At 40.2% G+C, this 19085-nt stretch overlaps 1 protein-coding gene across 1 annotated transcript; it reads right to left on the reverse strand.

Annotated features, from left to right (window-relative positions):
- Positions 1–1789: 1789 nt before the first annotated feature.
- Positions 1790–17087, reverse strand: LOC121954708 (adhesion G protein-coupled receptor G1-like). Its single transcript, XM_088072253.1, has 10 exons — positions 16937–17087; positions 16178–16300; positions 15861–15968; positions 9769–9811; positions 9549–9655; positions 9159–9274; positions 6418–6674; positions 6200–6293; positions 5222–5484; positions 1790–1917 (listed from the first exon to the last, which is right to left on the reverse strand). The coding sequence occupies exons 1-10, from the start codon at positions 17084–17086 to the stop codon at positions 1790–1792; spliced, it is 1389 nt and encodes a 462-aa protein (XP_087928379.1). The 5' UTR covers position 17087.
- Positions 17088–19085: the final 1998 nt, after the last annotated feature.

The following is a 19085-nucleotide window of genomic DNA, read 5'->3' on the forward strand; positions in this document are numbered from 1 at the left end:
TCATGTAAAAAGGCTTGATCATTACATTTTTTCAGGTTTCTTCTAACTACTGTGTGTGACTTTGAATTCCTCTTTTCACGTTTCTTATGCAGACAATGGGGCAGTGGTAACTAACTCCAAGGTCATAAACACCATGGGCAGGATATTTCTTTGGTCCGTTAGAAAGTATTAAGTCAATTAAGGTTGACTTAGAGGGATCCTTCGAATTTGGGCAGGTAGGATGACAGAATAGTTGTGTGAATTTGAGATTGGAGGAGAGTTCCTTAAATTTATTAGATGCTGCAGTCAGCCAATCTAGGTTGAGATCACCAAGGATAATCACCTCATAGTCAGTTAACGGAGCAATTAATTCACATACTGTAATTTGTGAAGTGCTTCTGAAAGCGCATTAGGAGGTTTATAGACACCAATTACTATAACTGAATTAATATGCCCCATATTGATTTATAGGGAAATAAATTCAAAACATTTAGGAATTGACAGTGAAGATAACTCAGTTACAGAAAAGAATGATTTCACATATATGTATTGCCACACTGCCACCTTTCCCTGCTCTATCAGCTCTAAAAATATTAAAACCATTTAATGAAACACTATGATTGACTATTTCTGTTCTTAAAAACTTAAACTTAAATCAGAGGTGATAAGTGATTTAGAAGCCTTTGGCTTTGGAGCTGAGAGAGCAGAAGAACTTGGTTTCAGGCTCAGAGTGAACATTAACAGTGATGATGTTTTTTGGGACATGCATCATATTGTTTGTCTGCAAAACATATGGGGCTGTGATTTTAACAGGAATGTTGTAAGTGTCTGCATTTGGTCCGAGACTGATAGAGACATTACCGGTATTAGATGTGGAACCATACAGATAGGAACTGGGACCAGGGGAACATCATTGTCCATCGGATGGGCCATTTCTGGTCGCAGAAATTGCGTGATGGCAGTGTTGTTTACAGTGATGAGCGCTAGTGCAGAGGATTTTATATGGTAAATTGGGTGTAGACCATCTGAGCCGAAAAGTTCACCACGTTCCCAGAAAATATTGAAATTATCAATATAATTCACAGTGTGAGCGTCACAGGCAGAGGACAACCAAGAGTTCAAAGAAAGCAGCAGTTAAAATATCCAAAACATGAGTGCTACCATCTGACGCAGGTGATGTCATTGAGAGCCCACATCCGCACAGTAGTGATATCTGTGGTAGGGGAGTTCCTGCCCACACACCTGTCCGACTTATCATGAACAGCTCCATTGAAAGCGAGTGTGCAGATTGGCTGTCACAGCTGTCAATCATAGCGGAAAAGCCCCCTTTTGTATAATTTAATAACTCATTAAAATCAAACTTATGTAAACAAACACTTGAACAAACATCAGGGTGATGAGAACTACCTTCAGTGACAGAAACCGACTTTGGGAAAAACTGTTTTTGGGAAACATTTGTTTGGCTTGCACTTTTGAGTTTTTAGTTTGGCCTATGTCCATTCACTAACATGGAGGGGTGGGCTTAAGGACCTGTACTGCAGTCAGACACCAGGGGGTGATCCAGATTGAACAGCCTCACTCTGGGTGAGCTGTCATGTCATTCATCTTTATATACAGTCTATGGGTAGAGTGCAAACCATTTTGACTGAGCCCTTATCCCAGCAATGCAGGTTCCAGTCTGGCCCCTGGACTTTGCTGCATATCATCAAAAAGCAGAAATATAAAAAGAAAAAAAAAGTTGACTGTTACACTGTTTACATTTTTTGATTTTTTTCTGCTGTTTTATGTGCCACATCTTTTTTAAGTCCATCTAACTCTCCTCCTGGACCTGTAACATGTGTTCCCTGGTGGCCCCGGTGCTGGGGCTGCCTGGAGCAGAGCCACTAGCCGGTCTGCGCATCCAGTCCAGCATGTAGCACCGCAGCATCAGGGTGAAACCTGTGAGAACAGACAAGAACCAAGGTTCAATCACCCGTTTTTTTCTCTATTGATTTAACTTTACAGTGATTACAGTCTAACATAAAGGGACAGTTCAAATCCAAAATGCACATTTTCCTTCTTCCCTGTAGAGCTATTTATCAGTCTAGGTAGTTTTAGTGTGAGATGCAAAAGTGTTGGAGATATCGGCCATAGAGATGTCTGCCCTCTCTCTAATATAATGGAACGAGATAGCACTTGGATTATGGTGCTCAAAAATTTGGAAAACTCAACAGCAATGTCTCTTTCCAAAAATCATGACCCGGCTACTCAAGATAATCCACAGACCCTGTTAGGGGTAGTTTCATGAAGGAACTAGTTTTTTTCTGATACAGTAGCCAACAGTATCACTGTACAGAGGGAAGTATGTGTCTACTTGTGGACGAGAGGCTCATGCTTGTGACAGCACAAGATGTTAATATTAATGGCGTCCTCCTGGGCTGAGCTGTAATGTTACCTATCTCAGCAGTGCTAGGTGAGCATGAGAGAGAGAACCTAGTGTCTGATCATTGTATGGAGGGGTGTATTGATCTTCTCAGCTACCTCTCATTAGGTAGCCATTAAGTGTATTTCTCAAAATGTCTTAGTATTTCTTGACATGAGTGGTGTAATATTTTTGTGCATAAAGTTTAACTCACTAATACAATATCCTCCTATAAAATTGTAATGGAACAACAGTAAAAATTGGGCCCTGCATACTGCACGAAAGACTAAGCAGTTATATCATTAACCCTTAGGGACTGTTTGGCACATTCCATGCAATTTCATTCTTCATTTTTTGATAATTTTGGCTGTGTTCATGCAAATGGCACACATTTTGGCAAGATTGTGTGTGTTTGTTTAATCTTGGAATTTCCAGCTCAGCTCCTACAATACTTCTAAAATACACTGTGCAGACAAAATTATTACATTCAGACTGTTACGTGCAAAAAAATGCTCCATTGAAACCCATTCAAACTGCAGTTTTTTGACACCACAGCCATCAAAGCATATAAACATGCATTGTATTATTTCTGGGTGTCATTCTGGGCTTTTGCATTGGAATTTGTCATTTTTACTATTTTCCACTTGATGATGTCATTTTTACCATGTTTGGCATATGGCAAAAACACATGCTATTTCCACTTGGTGCACTGTCACAATCAATGTTGCTGCTAAGACATCCCAGGCTGTGATAATTAATTAAACAAATAAATAAAAAATGTATAATATATTAATGTATAATATTTTGTATAGCCTGATTTTAAAAAGTGCATTACGTGTGCAAAACGGTATAAGTGTGAGCATTTGACACTGCACAAAAATAATAATGCATAAAAATCAGTGTTGTTGCTAATCATTGACATATCCTAGGCTTTGATAATGAAAAAATAATAATCTATTTAACATACAGTACACTGAAAATAATTAATTATTCATGGGTTTTTTAATCTAAAAACAAGGTGGCATCATGACAAAAAACTGGACATTGAAAGGGTTAAAATTCTCAAAATTAATGAACATTTGATATTTATGATACAGATTGTTAAAAATAGTAAAATATTAATGTATAATATATTTTAAAGCTTGATTTGAAAAAAAAATGTGTGCAGAGTGATACCAGTGTGGGTAATACTAAAGTGGGCCCTAAGGGTTAAACTGTTAGTTGGCATAGAAAATTCTCTTCCTGAACTACAAATTAGGGGTGGGAGAAATGGCAAAAATATGATATGATTTTTTTTAAGGCAGAGTCACGATCACGATTTTATCACTATTCCTTTTCATTTTGGATTTTAAGACTATTGTGCATGTTACTGAACAGTACAACAGTACAACCAATTAAAAAAATATAGCCCTAAAATAAAAAAGAATAAGAGTACATTTAGGCCAAAGTACCTTTTTGAGCAGATTTTAATATGTGTGTAATTTTGTTGTGATGGGAACCATATCTTTTATAAGGTGAAATAACAGCGATGTTGAATTTTTTGGTGGGACAAACTCTTCTGTTTTCATTTTCATCCATGACTTCCCACTTTTGAAATGAAGAGGGAGGGAAAAGAAAGCCAAGACTCGAGGGTTTGCTATGATTTGTTTATCTGTGTATCTATAGAGAAGGCATGAAATGGACTAGCAAATAGTGTCAGCTAGTGTTCAGCTGATAAAACAACAAGAGTAGGGTAGAACCTAGTATACAGCTGGACCGTGTACAGTGGTTTCCAACCTTTTTCCTTCATGGACTTATTTACTATCACTGAGTACACTGAAGACATATTTTGGGGATATTTCATATTAAATTAAGAAAAAAGGTTGAAAATAAGGCAATGTGCCTGTGGCCCAGGGCCCCCAAATTACTACATCTGCCCCTGGTAATAATAACGAGAATTCAGCATGAGCGGCTGGATGACACACGGAGCGATGTGTTCTAAATCATTCCATCCAAGTGTCTGACTAAACCTGAAACTAACACAGAATAGTATTTAGAAGTCTAAAGAAGTCACTTTCCACCCCTTAGTATTTGTCTGTTGGTTCATTCAGACACTTTAGTGCTGTGAGGAGATGCTCCGCTCTGTCTGTCTGTCTCTCTCTAACTGCGCTGCGCTGTTGGGTAATCAGCGGTTTGATCTGTGATAATGAAACGCTGCTCTTATTATCAAATAATCAGCTGTACAGTCAGTCCTTCACTGCATTACATGATTGTTCAACACTTCTGCTGTCAGTGTTTTGGCGTGAGATTTGACCGGGCAGCTTGAGAGCACGAAACTGACAGTAAAGGCGTGTGTCACAAGCCAGGAGCGTGAGAGTTGGCAACCCTGAAATATGTTAAAATGCAGAACAATACACATATAACATTAAACGCAGCCACACAGTGGAGTGGAGCTGCTTTCTCTGGAGCTGTACCTGCTGATCATTAACACATCCTCCCTCTGCAGCTTCGCTGGTCACACGGGGATGAACGTCCCTGTGTGACCAGCGGAGAATGCACCAGAGCCGATGGCATTCTGAGGTCTAGCTAAAAGGTTTGGATGCATTGCGTGTATGAGCATAGAACTACAGCAGATAGATTGGCACTGTAGCACGATGCAACGATCTCTCCATGACGGCGGATTGTGGACACATTCTAATTCTTCACGATCTAATATAGTCACTTCCCACATCCCTACTACAAATGTGCAGCAAAATTGAGTTAGTGAAAATAGTTTACACAAGTTGATAACCAAGCTCCTCATATGTCCAAAATGAGTATAACAACATGATCTATCTGGCAAAGCCCACTGTAAACACAGACCTTGAAAAGAGTTGAATATGCAGGTGCGGAAGAAAATTGGGCCAAAGTCCAGGAAGGTCAGACTCCAAGTTGTCCCGAAGAGGAAGATGAGTCCCCAGATGCTCAGAAAAGCCATAAGGTTCTGCCTCCATTCATCTGTGGTGTGGATCTCCCTGCACACTGCGAAGAGCATCAAAATGCCAGAGAACACCAGGGTGGCTGGGATTGTCACACTGGTGCAATAGTGGGCCAGCATGGCCTTGTGGGTCTGTTTCATCCAGCACCTGGAAACACCAAATGCATTAGAGAAGGAGCATATAAGAAAAGCATATAAGGGTGTAGGCTACAGTCTAAGGAAGGTGCAAGCAAAAGCAGGAATCCACTGAAAAAGCAGTCATATGTGATGACTTGGAACGAGATCGTGTTGGTATTCTACAGCAGTCCATGTGGACAATGTCTCAGTGTGTCACTACGCCCTTAAGAAGACACAAGCTGTTAAACATTGGTGTATTTTTAGTGTTTCTAGCCCTATGAATTAAAGACCTTTTATGCTTTTCAAACCATCCTGAGTGCCTGGACCTGGATCTTTTTTACCACTGTTTTTTGGTTTTAGCCCCCCCAATACTTTCAATAAATTTGAAAGTATTCCCTTTGTGAGTAGCAGTGCTTTGAGGGACACAAGAGGCTCCCCTGCTGCCTCTCTTTTTTACCCCCTGGTTTCCAGGAGGTAGCAGAAAGCTGTTTCTGTCTATTGATGTGTTCTGAAACCAAACTGCATTGGATGCATAGTATGTAGCGTGTCACCACCAGTAGTCAGTTGCTCCATAACAACCTTGTCAGCATCTTAAGAGATGACTGGTAATATACTCACTGCTCTGCAGTTAATTAGTTTTTGCAGATTTCAAGCTTCTGTGTTTCCTTTATGTTTGAAATCATCAATGCAATACTGCATATGTTTCTCTGCATAAATATCTTATCTAACAAAATAATGCTGCTTACATCAGATAAGGATCATCATCACTTGTTTCCACCTCTTTCATTCCATAAACATCACCGACTCTGGCCAGGATGATTATAGGAGCAACAGGTAGAACTGAAAAAGAATGTTGTAACAGCTGAACATTTATTTCATGTTTACCTTAATGTGTACATTTTGGAAGTACATTAGTAGTACATGTTTAGTACATTTTTAGAAACATTAGTTCAAACACACTCACCAAAGCCGACCACGTTCCATTCTCTGGGCATCAGAGAGGGGTTGAAACCCACATTGGCCAACCAGAAGGTGTGGAAAAATTCTATGCCCATCCAGGTGAAAGAGCTGAGTAGGGTGTAGTGGAGGCCTGCCCCTAACCAGGTGCACACACTCTCGTTTCCAACATTGGCATTGTCCCCAGTAAGGAAGAGGAGCAGATGGAGGAAGGCGAGAGACACAGCTGAGCCCAAATGGATTGACTGCTCCTTAGATAGCTTGCTAGATGGAGAGTGGAATGGAGATGAGTGTCAGTAGCAACATTCAGTGTCCAGCTGATCTGCTCCCACAGATGGACTTTTCTGCCTTTGAGATGTGAAAACTCAAGTCACATGATGTAGTCTTGATTGAGACTGAACAAATTTGATTACTTTATACTCAACTTGTTACCTTCCCCTAGCTCAAGAATAGGAAGTATGTTAGTTTAAAAAAGTGTGCCACGAATCAGTTCTTTCACAATGTCCCCTGCTGTTAAAAAAACCCCTTTCACTGGGACAGAGGTGGCTGCCGTGGAAAGGTTCGCTTTTGCTGGAGGGGGAAGCAGAGAGGGCGAGTTTGAAGAACTAAGTTGGCCATTTCCCACTCGTGGGTGATAAGTTGGACTCTCTCTTTGGCTCTTCTACTTTGGGCAAACGGGGCTGCAGCTTGTCAGTGTGGTTTGGCAGTGTAGTTTTTTGTTTTTTTTTTCATAGTTGAGGAGTAATGTGCATAGGCGGGGCTAACCAGAGCTCCTCACTATGATGCTGGCTCACTTGCTGCATCATGTTAGTTGTACTGTTTGTGTAGTTCAACACCCTCTTTTATTCCATCTTGTATTTCAATATTGTCTGTCCCGGGGCCTTTGCTGCCTTTGCTTCATCTTGTTTACGTTGGCGGGGTCATAGACATGAAGTAGAATGTTGAACACAGTGACATAGCAAATCGAGCAAGCGCCCTCTGCTGTTCAAAAAGTGTATTGCAGCTCATTTTTCATTTCATGGATTTGAATCTTACACAGTTTTTGTAGATTTTTAACTGCCTTGCGATGCATCGTTTCATCCCTACTTATTTCTCCCCATGGGCACTTTGTTTCAACCAATCTGACAGCATCGTATCAAGTTGCAGGGGTGAACCATGAAGTACAAAACATAATTTTACTGAGTGCCAGTTAGAAAAAAATATCCCAAAGGTCACTGCATTCATGCAATTAAACAGAGTATAAATTACTGACTGGTAGGGGTGGGTATTGTTTGGATTTTATTGATACAGATACCGATACCGGTACTGTTTATCAGTATCGTTACTTATCGATAATCCTATTGATACTACTCTCTATAATTTGTTGCAGAAAATAAAGACATGACATGTAAAGCTGTGAAAAGAAATCACTCATCATCATCAAAAATGTATTTTGTTTTTGCCACAAACTGGGCAACTCAGTGATTTGTATGACCTCTCGTGTGACACTGACTACTCAAATGTCCTTTGACAAACTATTTCCACAAACTGACATGACCTGAAGGTTTCTGTACAATAGAACTTCTCATTTCAATCCTCACAGTTTCCTTTGAATACAAAAAACATAACTAAAGTCCTTGTTAGTCAACAGTTATTGTTATTAGGGCAGCTTAAATTTTATTCTTAGCATACCTATCAGATGTTATCTAGAATACCTAAACCAACTTCACTGCACTGAAGTGAGGGGCTGTCCCTCATGATAAACTCGGCAACAGCCCTGTGACATTCTGTTGTTTTTTCCTGTGTCATCCCCCCTCGTTTTGCGTTGGTAAACGGGTTTCGACTTTGGTGTCTGACTTCCATCTATTGAGAATGAAACAGAGACTGCTGCTTTACTGGCATCGTCTATGGGATTAGATAAATACATTTGAGAATAACATTACATTAGAAACGCTTAAAATCAATGCCAACAACTGTGACATAGCTATTAGCTACAGCCTTACTAGTATAAATGAGTGTTGACTGCATGTTTAGTTTTGCTGCTCCCTGTAGCATTGCTATCAGAGCCACCGGAGCTCAGGTGCTCCACTGCTGGACTAATGTTAGCATTAGCTGCTTTGCTAAAGCTATGCTAAGATGCTGCACTTGCAACTACCCTTGGACACAAACTGCATCTAGCTAAACTGCTGTGACTTTTAGAAAAGTAAGCTCACACTCTCAACCGCTCAGTCTTGTCAGATGTTTGCTTTACTACCACTGCAGAGCAGTCAGCAGCAGCACAATAAATGTTGTACATCATCGCCTGATGACAGCAGCTTCGTCATCACAAGGAGCAAGTTGGCAGATACGTTAGAATCAGGTTAGAATGAATTAACGCTACACTGTTATGTCATAAATACAGATAGCAACTGTTTGTCATAAGAGCTTATCAGTACTTAAGTACCGACCCAATCACGCACTGGTACCATTTAATACCGGTTCTCCATACCCATCCCTACTGACCTGGGGCCGTTTTCATAAAACATTTAGAGAATCCTCCCAGAGAGCTCCTCTCATTGTTATTTGAAAACAAACAAAAAAAAAACCACATAATACTTTGCTTATTTCAAACAATACCAAATGTTTTTTATATCCTCAGTCAAAGCTCACAGCAACATATTGCATATATTTTAACAGCATTTCATAGTCTTTGATTTAATTGATTTAATTTCACATGTTCGATTAAATTCTTAACGAGGTCTTAACGAGAATGTGGTCACAAGCCCTTACCTCTTCCTGCAGAGAAATATGATGAGAGTGACACAACTGGTCATAGACATTGCACAGCCGAGAGATGTAATGACGGTCAGGGCCAGGAGGGGGCGCACTGGGCTAGGTTCCCTTTGCTGTGAGAGGACACAAAGCAATTACCAACAAGTCCTTCATGCACTTAAATATCTGTAATATGAGAGTAGGTTTATTGTTTTTAAGTATTTTGTGTGTTTCTTCACTATAAATTCATGTGTGTGTTGTACATGTGTGTGTGTGTGCGTGCATGTTTGTGTGCGTGTATGTTTGTAAGTTGTTTATGATGCCAGGTACATACATTTTCCTGCATCATATTACTTTTTTACTATTTTGTTTGTTTGTTTCTAGCAGTGTTTCAGCTGTATGTCTCACCACAAGTACAGTGAAGTAAGCCAGATGGTTACAGAGACACTCGGTGTAATTTGCTCCTTTCTGTCGTGTCTCACATCCATCCACCAACCAACTGACCTGCCATGGATCTGAACAAAGAGAAATACAGACTTAGCCATACCTAATTACCTTCTATGATAGTTGCAGTAAATAAGATGTTGAATGAATAGTATTTATAAGGTTTGCTGCAAAGGGTTCCAACCTCTCCTTGTGTCCCACGAAACACATTTCCTGGAATACGTTTCCTGATACAGAAAAAGAAAGACAGATGTCAGGTGCAATCTCTTCCCATCAAGATGTTGCTCATTTTCAATGATATTAACAACATTTTAAGGAAACCACTGCATCCTTTGGTTCAACTGCAACTTGTATTATTCACATTCAGTACTTAAAGGTCCAGTGTGTAGGATTTAGGGGGATATATTGGCATAAATGGTCCTTTTTCACAGAGTCTGCCATGTTGTTTCTACAGTAGCCTAGAGTACGTATATATACGTATATATATATAATCTGAGGTGCATGCTTAGCTTAGTGTTTGTAAAATGATACTTGTGTGGGAGAAAAACTCAACAACAACATATATTGATGCCATTTGAAATGTTTTTTGGTCTGGTTTGTGTTGTAAGTAATTGCACTGTCTGTAGTTTATGTGTCTCTTGGCGTTTGTGGGCAGCTGTAGCTTAGAAGTAGAGTTGCTCATCCTCTTATCAGAAGGTTGGCAGTTGGCATTACAGATTTGCGCAAAACTTGAATAATATTTTCGAAATGTTGATGAAGCACAATTGTGAGATGTCTGCATTTCCTTTGAGTGATTTAATACAATTTCTCCTCTAGCAATAACATTGCAAGAAGCATAGTGATAGATGTTCAAAACAACAGCAAGTTTATTTCATTTGCAGCCACTGCACTAGCCATCATTATTTCCAATTAGGGATGTAAAGAAGCATCATGAGGCAGTCAAAAATTGAGACAAATACAGTATGTGAGATTCAAATAGGTGAAATTAAAAAGTAACCAGGACACGTTTTTGAACCAGCAGAGAGTCTTCTTTTGACTTCACTTGCTCAACGTGTCACGTCACTACGTGTTCAACACCCCACGTCATGTCAAAGATTAGAAACAGCTCGACAACATAAATAAGATGAAGCAAAGACAGGAGAAGAGAAGATGCACCCTCCAGTTTCAAATTGTGAATGTGGCGGCATTTGAGCTTCCTCAAGTCAGTAAGAAAGAATGCAAATATTGCAAGAGGGTGTTGAATTACACAAATAGTACAACTAACATGATGCAGCATGAGAACCGGCATCAAGAGCTCCGGTCAGCTCCGCCTACGCACATTACTCCTTAACAACAACTACACAGCCAAACCACATTGCAACCCTGCTCGCCCAAACAAATTCAAGAGCCAAAAAGAGAGCCCAACTTATCACTCAGGGGTGGAAAATGGCGAACTTAGTTCTTCAAACCTGCCCTCTCTGCTTTTCCCTCAAGCAAAAGCAAACCTTTTCACACCAGCCATCTCTGTCCCAGTGAAAGTGTTCTTTTTTAACAGCAGGGGACATTGTGAATGTCCCAAAATGTATTCATTGCATTGCTTGTATTTTGCATTTATACCCTACCTCAGAAATAAAAAGGGATTCTTTAATTTGTCACAGAAAAGAAGAGAAAATGCAGTATTTTGTATATTTTTTGTTTGAAATAATTTATAGAATATTTTTCAGTCATAATTTTTCTGTAATCTCATTTTGTTTAAAAAAAAACCAAAACGTAAGAAAATCGTATCGTGAATCTAGTGTTGTGAATCGTATCGAATCATGAGTTGAGAGAATCGTTACGTCCCCATTTCCAATCCATTGGAAAGGTTGGGAGGTGATAGTCCACGATTTTACAGAGAAATAGTTGATTCAAAACTTGTGAGGGTAGGGCTGCAATAACAAATTGATAAAATTGATTATAATCGATTATCAAATGTGTGATTATTACATAACTCGCTGTGTGACTGGTTACATTACATGCAGACGGGAGAAGCCAGTGTTTTGAAGAGGCATGGCGGAGGCAGAGAGAACATTTCGTACGAAAACTTCAAAAGTTTGGAGTACTTCACATTATGCAAAACAAGGAAGTGTTAGCTGCAAAATGATGCAGCATCTAAAGCGAAAGTGAGGAGGAGGAGCACAGTGGCAGGGTAAGTCTCAACGAAAAAACACATATGTTCAAGTTTAAAGTAAGGAAACATAACAGTATGTTGTAAAAGCTGTCAACATTTAGTTTTTGAATAGTTTCATATTTGATTTTGTAGTTATTCATAATTTAATCATTTTTGACAGCTCATGGATGTTCAAGCAACTGCCTGTTTATGCACTGCACTTTTTGCACTGTTGTCAATGATAATCTGTTTTTGATCAAAGTGATGGGAGAAAAAAAAGTTTATTTTATTATTATTTCTGTTGTTTGTTTTTTTTTAAATGTGATTAATCGATTAATCGAAAAATTAACCGGCCAATTAATTGATTATCAAAATAATTGTTAGTTGCAGCCCTACCTGTGGGAGCCAGTTCCTACTGACAAGCACATGACCTATACAAGCCAAAAAAGTGTTTGCATTGCAGTTTTGCAAAATATGGCTTTTTCAGATCACCTGAAATACCACCTCATGCAAGTGTAAATACTTTTTTGGGAAACATTTATTTATTTATTCATTTTTTTAATTGAAGTGTTTCCATTGGGCGTATTTTATATTCGCTATTTCAATTTGTGCAATTTGAGGGTTGATGGAAACCCACCTGGTCCGATCTGCGGCTCCTGTAGTCCGCATATCAAAGTCTCCTTGGCCAAGATATCCAACCCCAAATTGCTCCCCAAGAGTGTTCCATTGTTGTGTGAGTGGGTGTGATTGGTTACTGAATAGCAGGTGGCATCTTGTATGGTACCCTCGGATGTAGGTGGTCAATATGTGTGAATGGAATAGAATGTGGCATGAAGTGTCGAAGTGCTTTGAGTAGACTAGAAAAGCACTATTCAAGCTCAGGTCCATTTTACCATTTTTGAAGGTCTTTACATAAAAACAATGGATTTGAGGTTTTTGGTTTTTTTCAGACCTCAAATTTTCTGGCACTGGACATATTTTGGCTTTCACCAATGCCTGGGCTAAGACAACAATTTAATTTCACAGACTGGAATAAGTGACAGACAGTAATCTAGTTTAACAAGCTAACTTAGCTTGCTGTATACTGACCCAAAGTGGCTGACCTAACACTGGTGTACACCAGTGTTAGGTCTACTACACCAGTGTAGTAAATTTCAGACCTCCAACTGTCTGAAATGGGACCTAGTCTTGCCTGGATCATGACTACAGACCTTAAACAAAGTAGGGCTGATGAGGCTGCTGGCTAGCTTTGCCTGGTTGGCTGTGCCCGGCCCCTGGACTTGTTGGCGTATGTAGAAACTGTGAACTTTGTTAACATTGTCTGCAGACATTGTCCACTGTATCTCAGTGGAGGTACAGTGGACTGTTACTATCACTCACCATCACTGTCACTATCACTGTTATCACTGTTATCCTTAAAGATGCTGCCACTCAAGATATCACAATTAATCTTAAGAATATGCATCTTCTGTGACAACATGGTTCAGTCAGGGGACAAGGAGGCATACATCATCGCCAGAGCACGACTGAGCGCTGGCATCAAGGAGGCTAAGAGGAGACACCAGCAGAGACTGGTGAGAGACCTCAACAGCAACAGCACTAAAGATATGCGGCAGGCGATTCAAAATGTCGCAGGCTACAGAAGCAGAAGCGACCCCGTCATATGTGAGGCCATGCTGCGGGATGAGCTGAACACATTTTACGCCCGCTTTGACCTCCTTAATAAGGACTCAGCTGTTAAGTCTACTCCACCTCCAGAGGACCGGCCACTCTCAGTGACCACAGCAGATGTGAGAAAACTCCTGCTGAGAGTGAATATAAACAAGTCCACCGGCCCAGATAACATTCCTGGACGTGTACTAAATGCTTGTGCTGATCAGCTAGTTAATGTTATATCTGACATTTTTAACATCTCAGTCTCACAAGAGATTGTTCCGTCCTGCCTCAAGATAGCCATCCTCGTTCCTGTACCTAAAAAGTCTGCTGTGTCTAGTCTTAATGACTACCGCCCTGTGGCTCTTACCCCCATCCTGATGAAGTGCTTTGAGAAACTGGTTCTCCATCACATCAAAGACAACATCCCTGCCAACCTGGACCCTCAGCACTATGCTTTCAGAACCAACAGATTCACAGAGGATGCCATATCTACTGCTCTTCACTTAGTCTTCACTCGCCTGGAGAACAGCTACATCAGGATGCTGTTTGATGACTTCAGCTTAGCATTTAACACAATCTCTCCCATGGAACTGATTGGAAAACTTAACACTCTGGGCTTCAGTACAACACTGTGCAACTGGATACTGGACGTCCTTACATGTAGATCCCAGAGAGTTCGGATTGGCAGTCACACCTCCTCTACATTAATGCTCATATCGGAGCCCCCCAGGGCTACGTGCTCAGCACCCTCATGTTCACATTGTGCACCCATGACTGCACTCCCAGACATCAGGAGCACTCTATTGTGAAGTATGCAGACGACACCACCATCACTGGTCGTATTACAAACAACAATGAGAGTTCATACTGGGAGGAAATCAACAATCTTGTAGAGTGGTACACAGAGAACAACCTACTGCTCAATGTCAGTAAAACCAAGGAGCTAATTGTTGATTTTAAAAAGAAGGAGGCAAAGACACACACCCCTATCTATATCAGTGGAGCTGAGGTGGAGCAGGTGAACAGCTATAGGTTCCTTGGATTTACTATCAGAGAACCTATCTTTGTCATCACACATCACCACCCAGGTTAAAAAAGCACAGAAAAGGCTTTACTGCCTATGGAAACTAAGAAGGCTAAATTTCAGAGCAAGATCCTGGTTAACTTTTACAGAGGAGCAAAAGAAGCACACTGACTGGAAACATCACAAACTGGCATGGTTTGTGCACGGCTCAGATCAGGAAGGCTCTACAGCGGGTGATTAAAACTGCCCAGAACATCACTGGTTCCCATCTACAGAGCATCAATGACCTTGATGAAGTGAGGTGTCTGCACAGAACCAAAGGATTCTGCAAGACAGCAGCCGTCCCAGCCCAGTCTGTTCACCCTGCTGCCATCTGGAAAAAGATACACAAGTATCTGCTGCAGAACCACCAGACAACGGAGCAGCTTCTTTCCCCAGGCTGTGAGACTCCTCAGCTCCTCCTTCACCTCCAAAAGATGTAGCAGGATTAGGGTCACCTTAAAATTTCATATCTTCTTAAACTACATTTAAGAAAAATGACAAAGTCTCCTTGTACCTTGTCCTACCACTACCGCTATCACTATCATTGTCACTGTCACTATCACTGTCACTTTCACTATCACTGTCACTTTCACTATTACTATTACTGTCACTATCACTGACACTGTCACTGTTACTATCACTGTCACCATCACTGTCACTGTTACTATCACTATCAAAACCACTGTCACTGTCACTATTACTCATTATCACTGTCACTTTCACTGTCACTATCACTACCACTGTCACTATCTCTATCCCCTCTCAAGGCATGGGGTTATAATACAGAACAGGCCTGGGCTGGCTGCTTAGCATGCTCCCCTACACAACTCATTAAGAAAACATCAAAACGGTCTCTTCTTTACATTCTATTTAAATGTTGATTCGTTTTTTAAAACAATTAAACTGCAATTCTGGTGATCTTGCACATTGCACCTTTAAGTCCAACATGCAAAAATATGGCATGCTGCTCATCAACACATCATACAGTAAGTCAGTCAGGTAAGACACTAAACAGTGGTTGTGTGCATTAAAGAGAGGGAGCAACAGACTAACCACAGCAGATAAACAGCCCCACCTGTTTCTGCAAGCTGCGAAGTAAGAAGAGAAACCTTTCAGTGGTTTCTGTGTTTTCAAGAGGTCGACAGCTTGAAGCAGACATCACAGAACCAACAGCAACCACAGCAAACCCACATTTGAAAAATTTTTGAAACATTTCCATCTCTACTGTTCATAAAAGTAATAAATATATGTCTGTAGCCACAATTAAACAGTGGGTAAGATATGGAATACCAAACACTTTCCCTAAACCAGATTCACCAGATTCCACTGCCATATTAAAAAAAAAAAAAAAAATTAACAATAACAGTATATTGGACATTGATCACTATGATAGACAAAAGGACACAAAAAAGACATTCAGACTTACGGGTATGGCATCATGGTGAAAGAAGATCCTCATTGGCTGGGATAGATGAGGGATGACCTCGTTCTTTACAATGACTCTTACCACATCATTGAGAATCCTGTGACTGTCCTGGAGCGTGCACAAACACACACGCACACACATCTTTTACCTGTCCGCTGATATAACATGACCCACATATTTACATCTATCTATCTATCTATCTATCTATCTAATTTTAAAGTCTAGGCTTTGATCAAGAAACATGAGGCAGGTGCAGGAAATCATGTTGACATCTCTTCTCAGCTGCCTGTTTTAATTATGGACCAATAGCACCTTACCTGGAACAGGGAGTTGTTTTTGAAGAAAGTGCAGACTACTTTGCTGCTATTTTTTGCAGCTTGTTTTAGAGCGGCAGGGAGGTAGACAGTGCAAGTTGATTCTGCAGATGCACTTTTGGTGGTCTGGAAAAGAGAACATACACAGAGAAAGGGCCTCTTCCCTTGTTAACATTGTTAGCTTTTTTAACATTGTTGCCATCATTTTCAGTGGAAAGATCAACATTAATGTGAGATCATTTCAGAGTAAGTTAGTTAAAGTTAACTGAATTGATGAACTTAAAAATGAATTGTCAGTCTCTAAGCTTTATACCCATGACTGCCACTGAAGAGTAAACTTAAATTTATCAAATCTTTATAGCAGCTATTACTTTCTTTGTTGTTGTTGTTTGTTTGAAAAATCTTCCTTTTATTCTATGGTTAAAGTAAAACAGGCATAAGATCATAAGTAACTACTTGAGTTTCTGCTGTGGAGAAATTAAGTAAATGTGCTTCATTTTGAATATGCAGCTAAAATGCAACTATGACAGAACTAATGCAGTGACAGATGTGGTCTGTAAAGGGTACACTGTATATAGGTTACTGCATGACCTGAAAAAAATTGTTCAGGGTTTGTTCTTGACCTAAGAAACAGCAGTTTATATGTTCTGAACGATTTTTCTTATTGTGCTGCGAAAGAAACAGATATTCCAGCACCTACAATTCCTATACACCTGAGCAAACTCTTAAAACTGAGTAACTCTTTGTGTATGTTTGTCTCACCCATGACGTGACTTTGTGGCCTCTGAAATCCTCCTTCATCTCTACCTCAGAGCTGTATGGGCAGTTATGCTCAATAGTCCTTCCAGCTGAGGACATCACCACAATGTCTTCTGTCCTGGATACACACATCAGCATGCAGCACCATGACATCAGTCAAAAACTGAGGTTTCAGTCGTTCATTTCACAGAAGCAAGGTTATTTTTTCAACCCCCACTCTAACATAACATAAGTTTAGCTCCCTGTTGTCGCAATTTCCCTTGATTACATCAAGGTTTACAACAGTAGCCTCAGCAATTTAGACAAAGTCCAAGTCAAGACACTTATATCACAGTAAATGTGATGGTGCAAAAAGAGAGAGGAGTTTACATGTTGACTTGAGTAGATCCCTGGCGCTCTTGATCACATAATGCTTCTGCAAGAAACAAACAAACACAAAAGCTTTGAAACTGTGACCCTTTAACAGAAATCTCTAAAGTCCATTTACATCATCTTGTTTGGTTTAAATGGAGTTTAGAGTCTTTTAGTCTCATTCATGAAATGCTACTGAATCTGTAAGTAAATTTGCACAACCTGCACCGGATTCATGAACAGCTCAGGAAATTCAGATTTGATTTTATGCACATGTATAGTTCCAGAATGCCAATCAATTGTAAATAGACAGTGTGCTACACTAGTCAGCAATAAGCATACATCCCCGCCCATGGTGATCATTACTATGGATAGGTGTATCCCGTCCATCTGCGAACCTGTTGAAGTTATTTTGGGCTGGGCAGTAATTTCTTACTCTTCCCTCAGGCCTGACTTGATCTGGTTCTCGATGATGTGATGCTCATATCTTGTCTTTTATTTTCTTTTATGAAACAGTTGTGAACTGCCTCGTGCATAAATGGTACATTGGCATGATTTTTAAAGGATTGAGAAAAAGAGCGCTTGTGAGAAGAGATGGAAAGGGAGAGAAAGAGAGAAGAGGACTGCAAGGTGACTTGGTTGGCGGTATTTGCTTCTGCCTCCCCAGCAATGGCAGACGTGGGTAACATGCAGCAGAGAATGGTGATCATCATCTGCATGCTGCATCGCCATCGATATCTGTGTGCATCAGATGCACCGAGGGGCGCAGCCCACTCTGCCAAACCTGCCATGCATGAGATGACAGACAAAACAGAAGGAAGAGAGGAAGAGGTGGTGCGAGATATATGCCAGCCCTTAGCTTGTAATACATGTTTTAACATTAAATATAGATTTTGGGCTCAGGCCCAAAACTGAACATAACAGAGTATAATACAAAGTAAAACTGTAATTTCTAATAATGAAAAGCAATGCTTGTGTGCATTCTGTATTTAAACAAGCACTACAAGCAGCCAGTGGCACTTGTTAATACCCAAAGAAAGATCAGAGCTACTAAGATATTCATGAATGATGGAATACATGTAAATTTCCTTCTGCCAACAATTTCTACACAAGTTCGTTCTACTCATGTTTCATGAATGGGAGTCTTTGTGTTTAAAGGTAAATCACTGACTCTTTCATGCATTTGACTGAATAAATTTTTAACAATCAATGTGGAAACACCGACTTATACAGCAGAAAATAATACAGAAAAACTACAATGTATGCACACTCAGTGAAACGTTTATGTTGCTGAGTATATTTCATTTGCAGATGTACAGCAGATAACATTCTCTCTTCCTTACTGCAATCCATGGCACATGCATCAAACTTGTAGGCTGTTCGTGTTTTGTGGCTGATGAAATCATTTTTAGTGATTGCATCTATGATGCCATAACGTGCTTCAGGTGTGGAGGCACCAACAGACAGATCAGTGCAGCAGGGGCCCTGCAGGCTGGCAGGCCAGCACAGAGTGAGGCGCTTTCCTCCAACCTGTACAACACAATGCAAAAAAACTTCAATTAACAACTTTTATTCAGCTCTTAAACAATACATGCAATTGAGAAATGGTAGCTAACTGTCTGCGGTACATATTTTCTGTTTGTTTTTGTAGTTCATGTTTTTCACTTGGTAGTACAATGAGTTGTACACACCTCACACACACATTTTAGTGTAACACCTTAGTATTACTTTCAGAGCTGATTCTGCACTGGCCAAGAGAAACCTTTTAGACTGTAGGATGTGTCCTTGCCATCCTCTTACA

This window comes from Plectropomus leopardus, chromosome 2, assembly GCF_026936395.1.
Source record: "Plectropomus leopardus strain MGB_pleo_1.0 chromosome 2, ASM2693639v1, whole genome shotgun sequence".
NCBI classification, from domain to species: Eukaryota; Metazoa; Chordata; class Actinopteri; order Perciformes; family Serranidae; genus Plectropomus; species Plectropomus leopardus.

Bases quoted from the DNA above. Each gene is read 5' to 3' on its own strand.
- LOC121954708 (XM_088072253.1), bottom strand. From the start codon at position 17,086: ATGTCATGGTGCTGCATGCTGATGTGTGTATCCAGGACAGAAGACATT. The intron at 6,675-9,158 runs GTAAGGGCTTGT...CTCTCCATCTAG, and splicing joins ATATTTCTCTGCAGGAAGAG to CAAGCTATCTAAGGAGCAGT. The intron at 6,294-6,417 runs GTGAGTGTGTTT...ATTCTTTTTCAG, and splicing joins ATGGAACGTGGTCGGCTTTG to TTCTACCTGTTGCTCCTATA.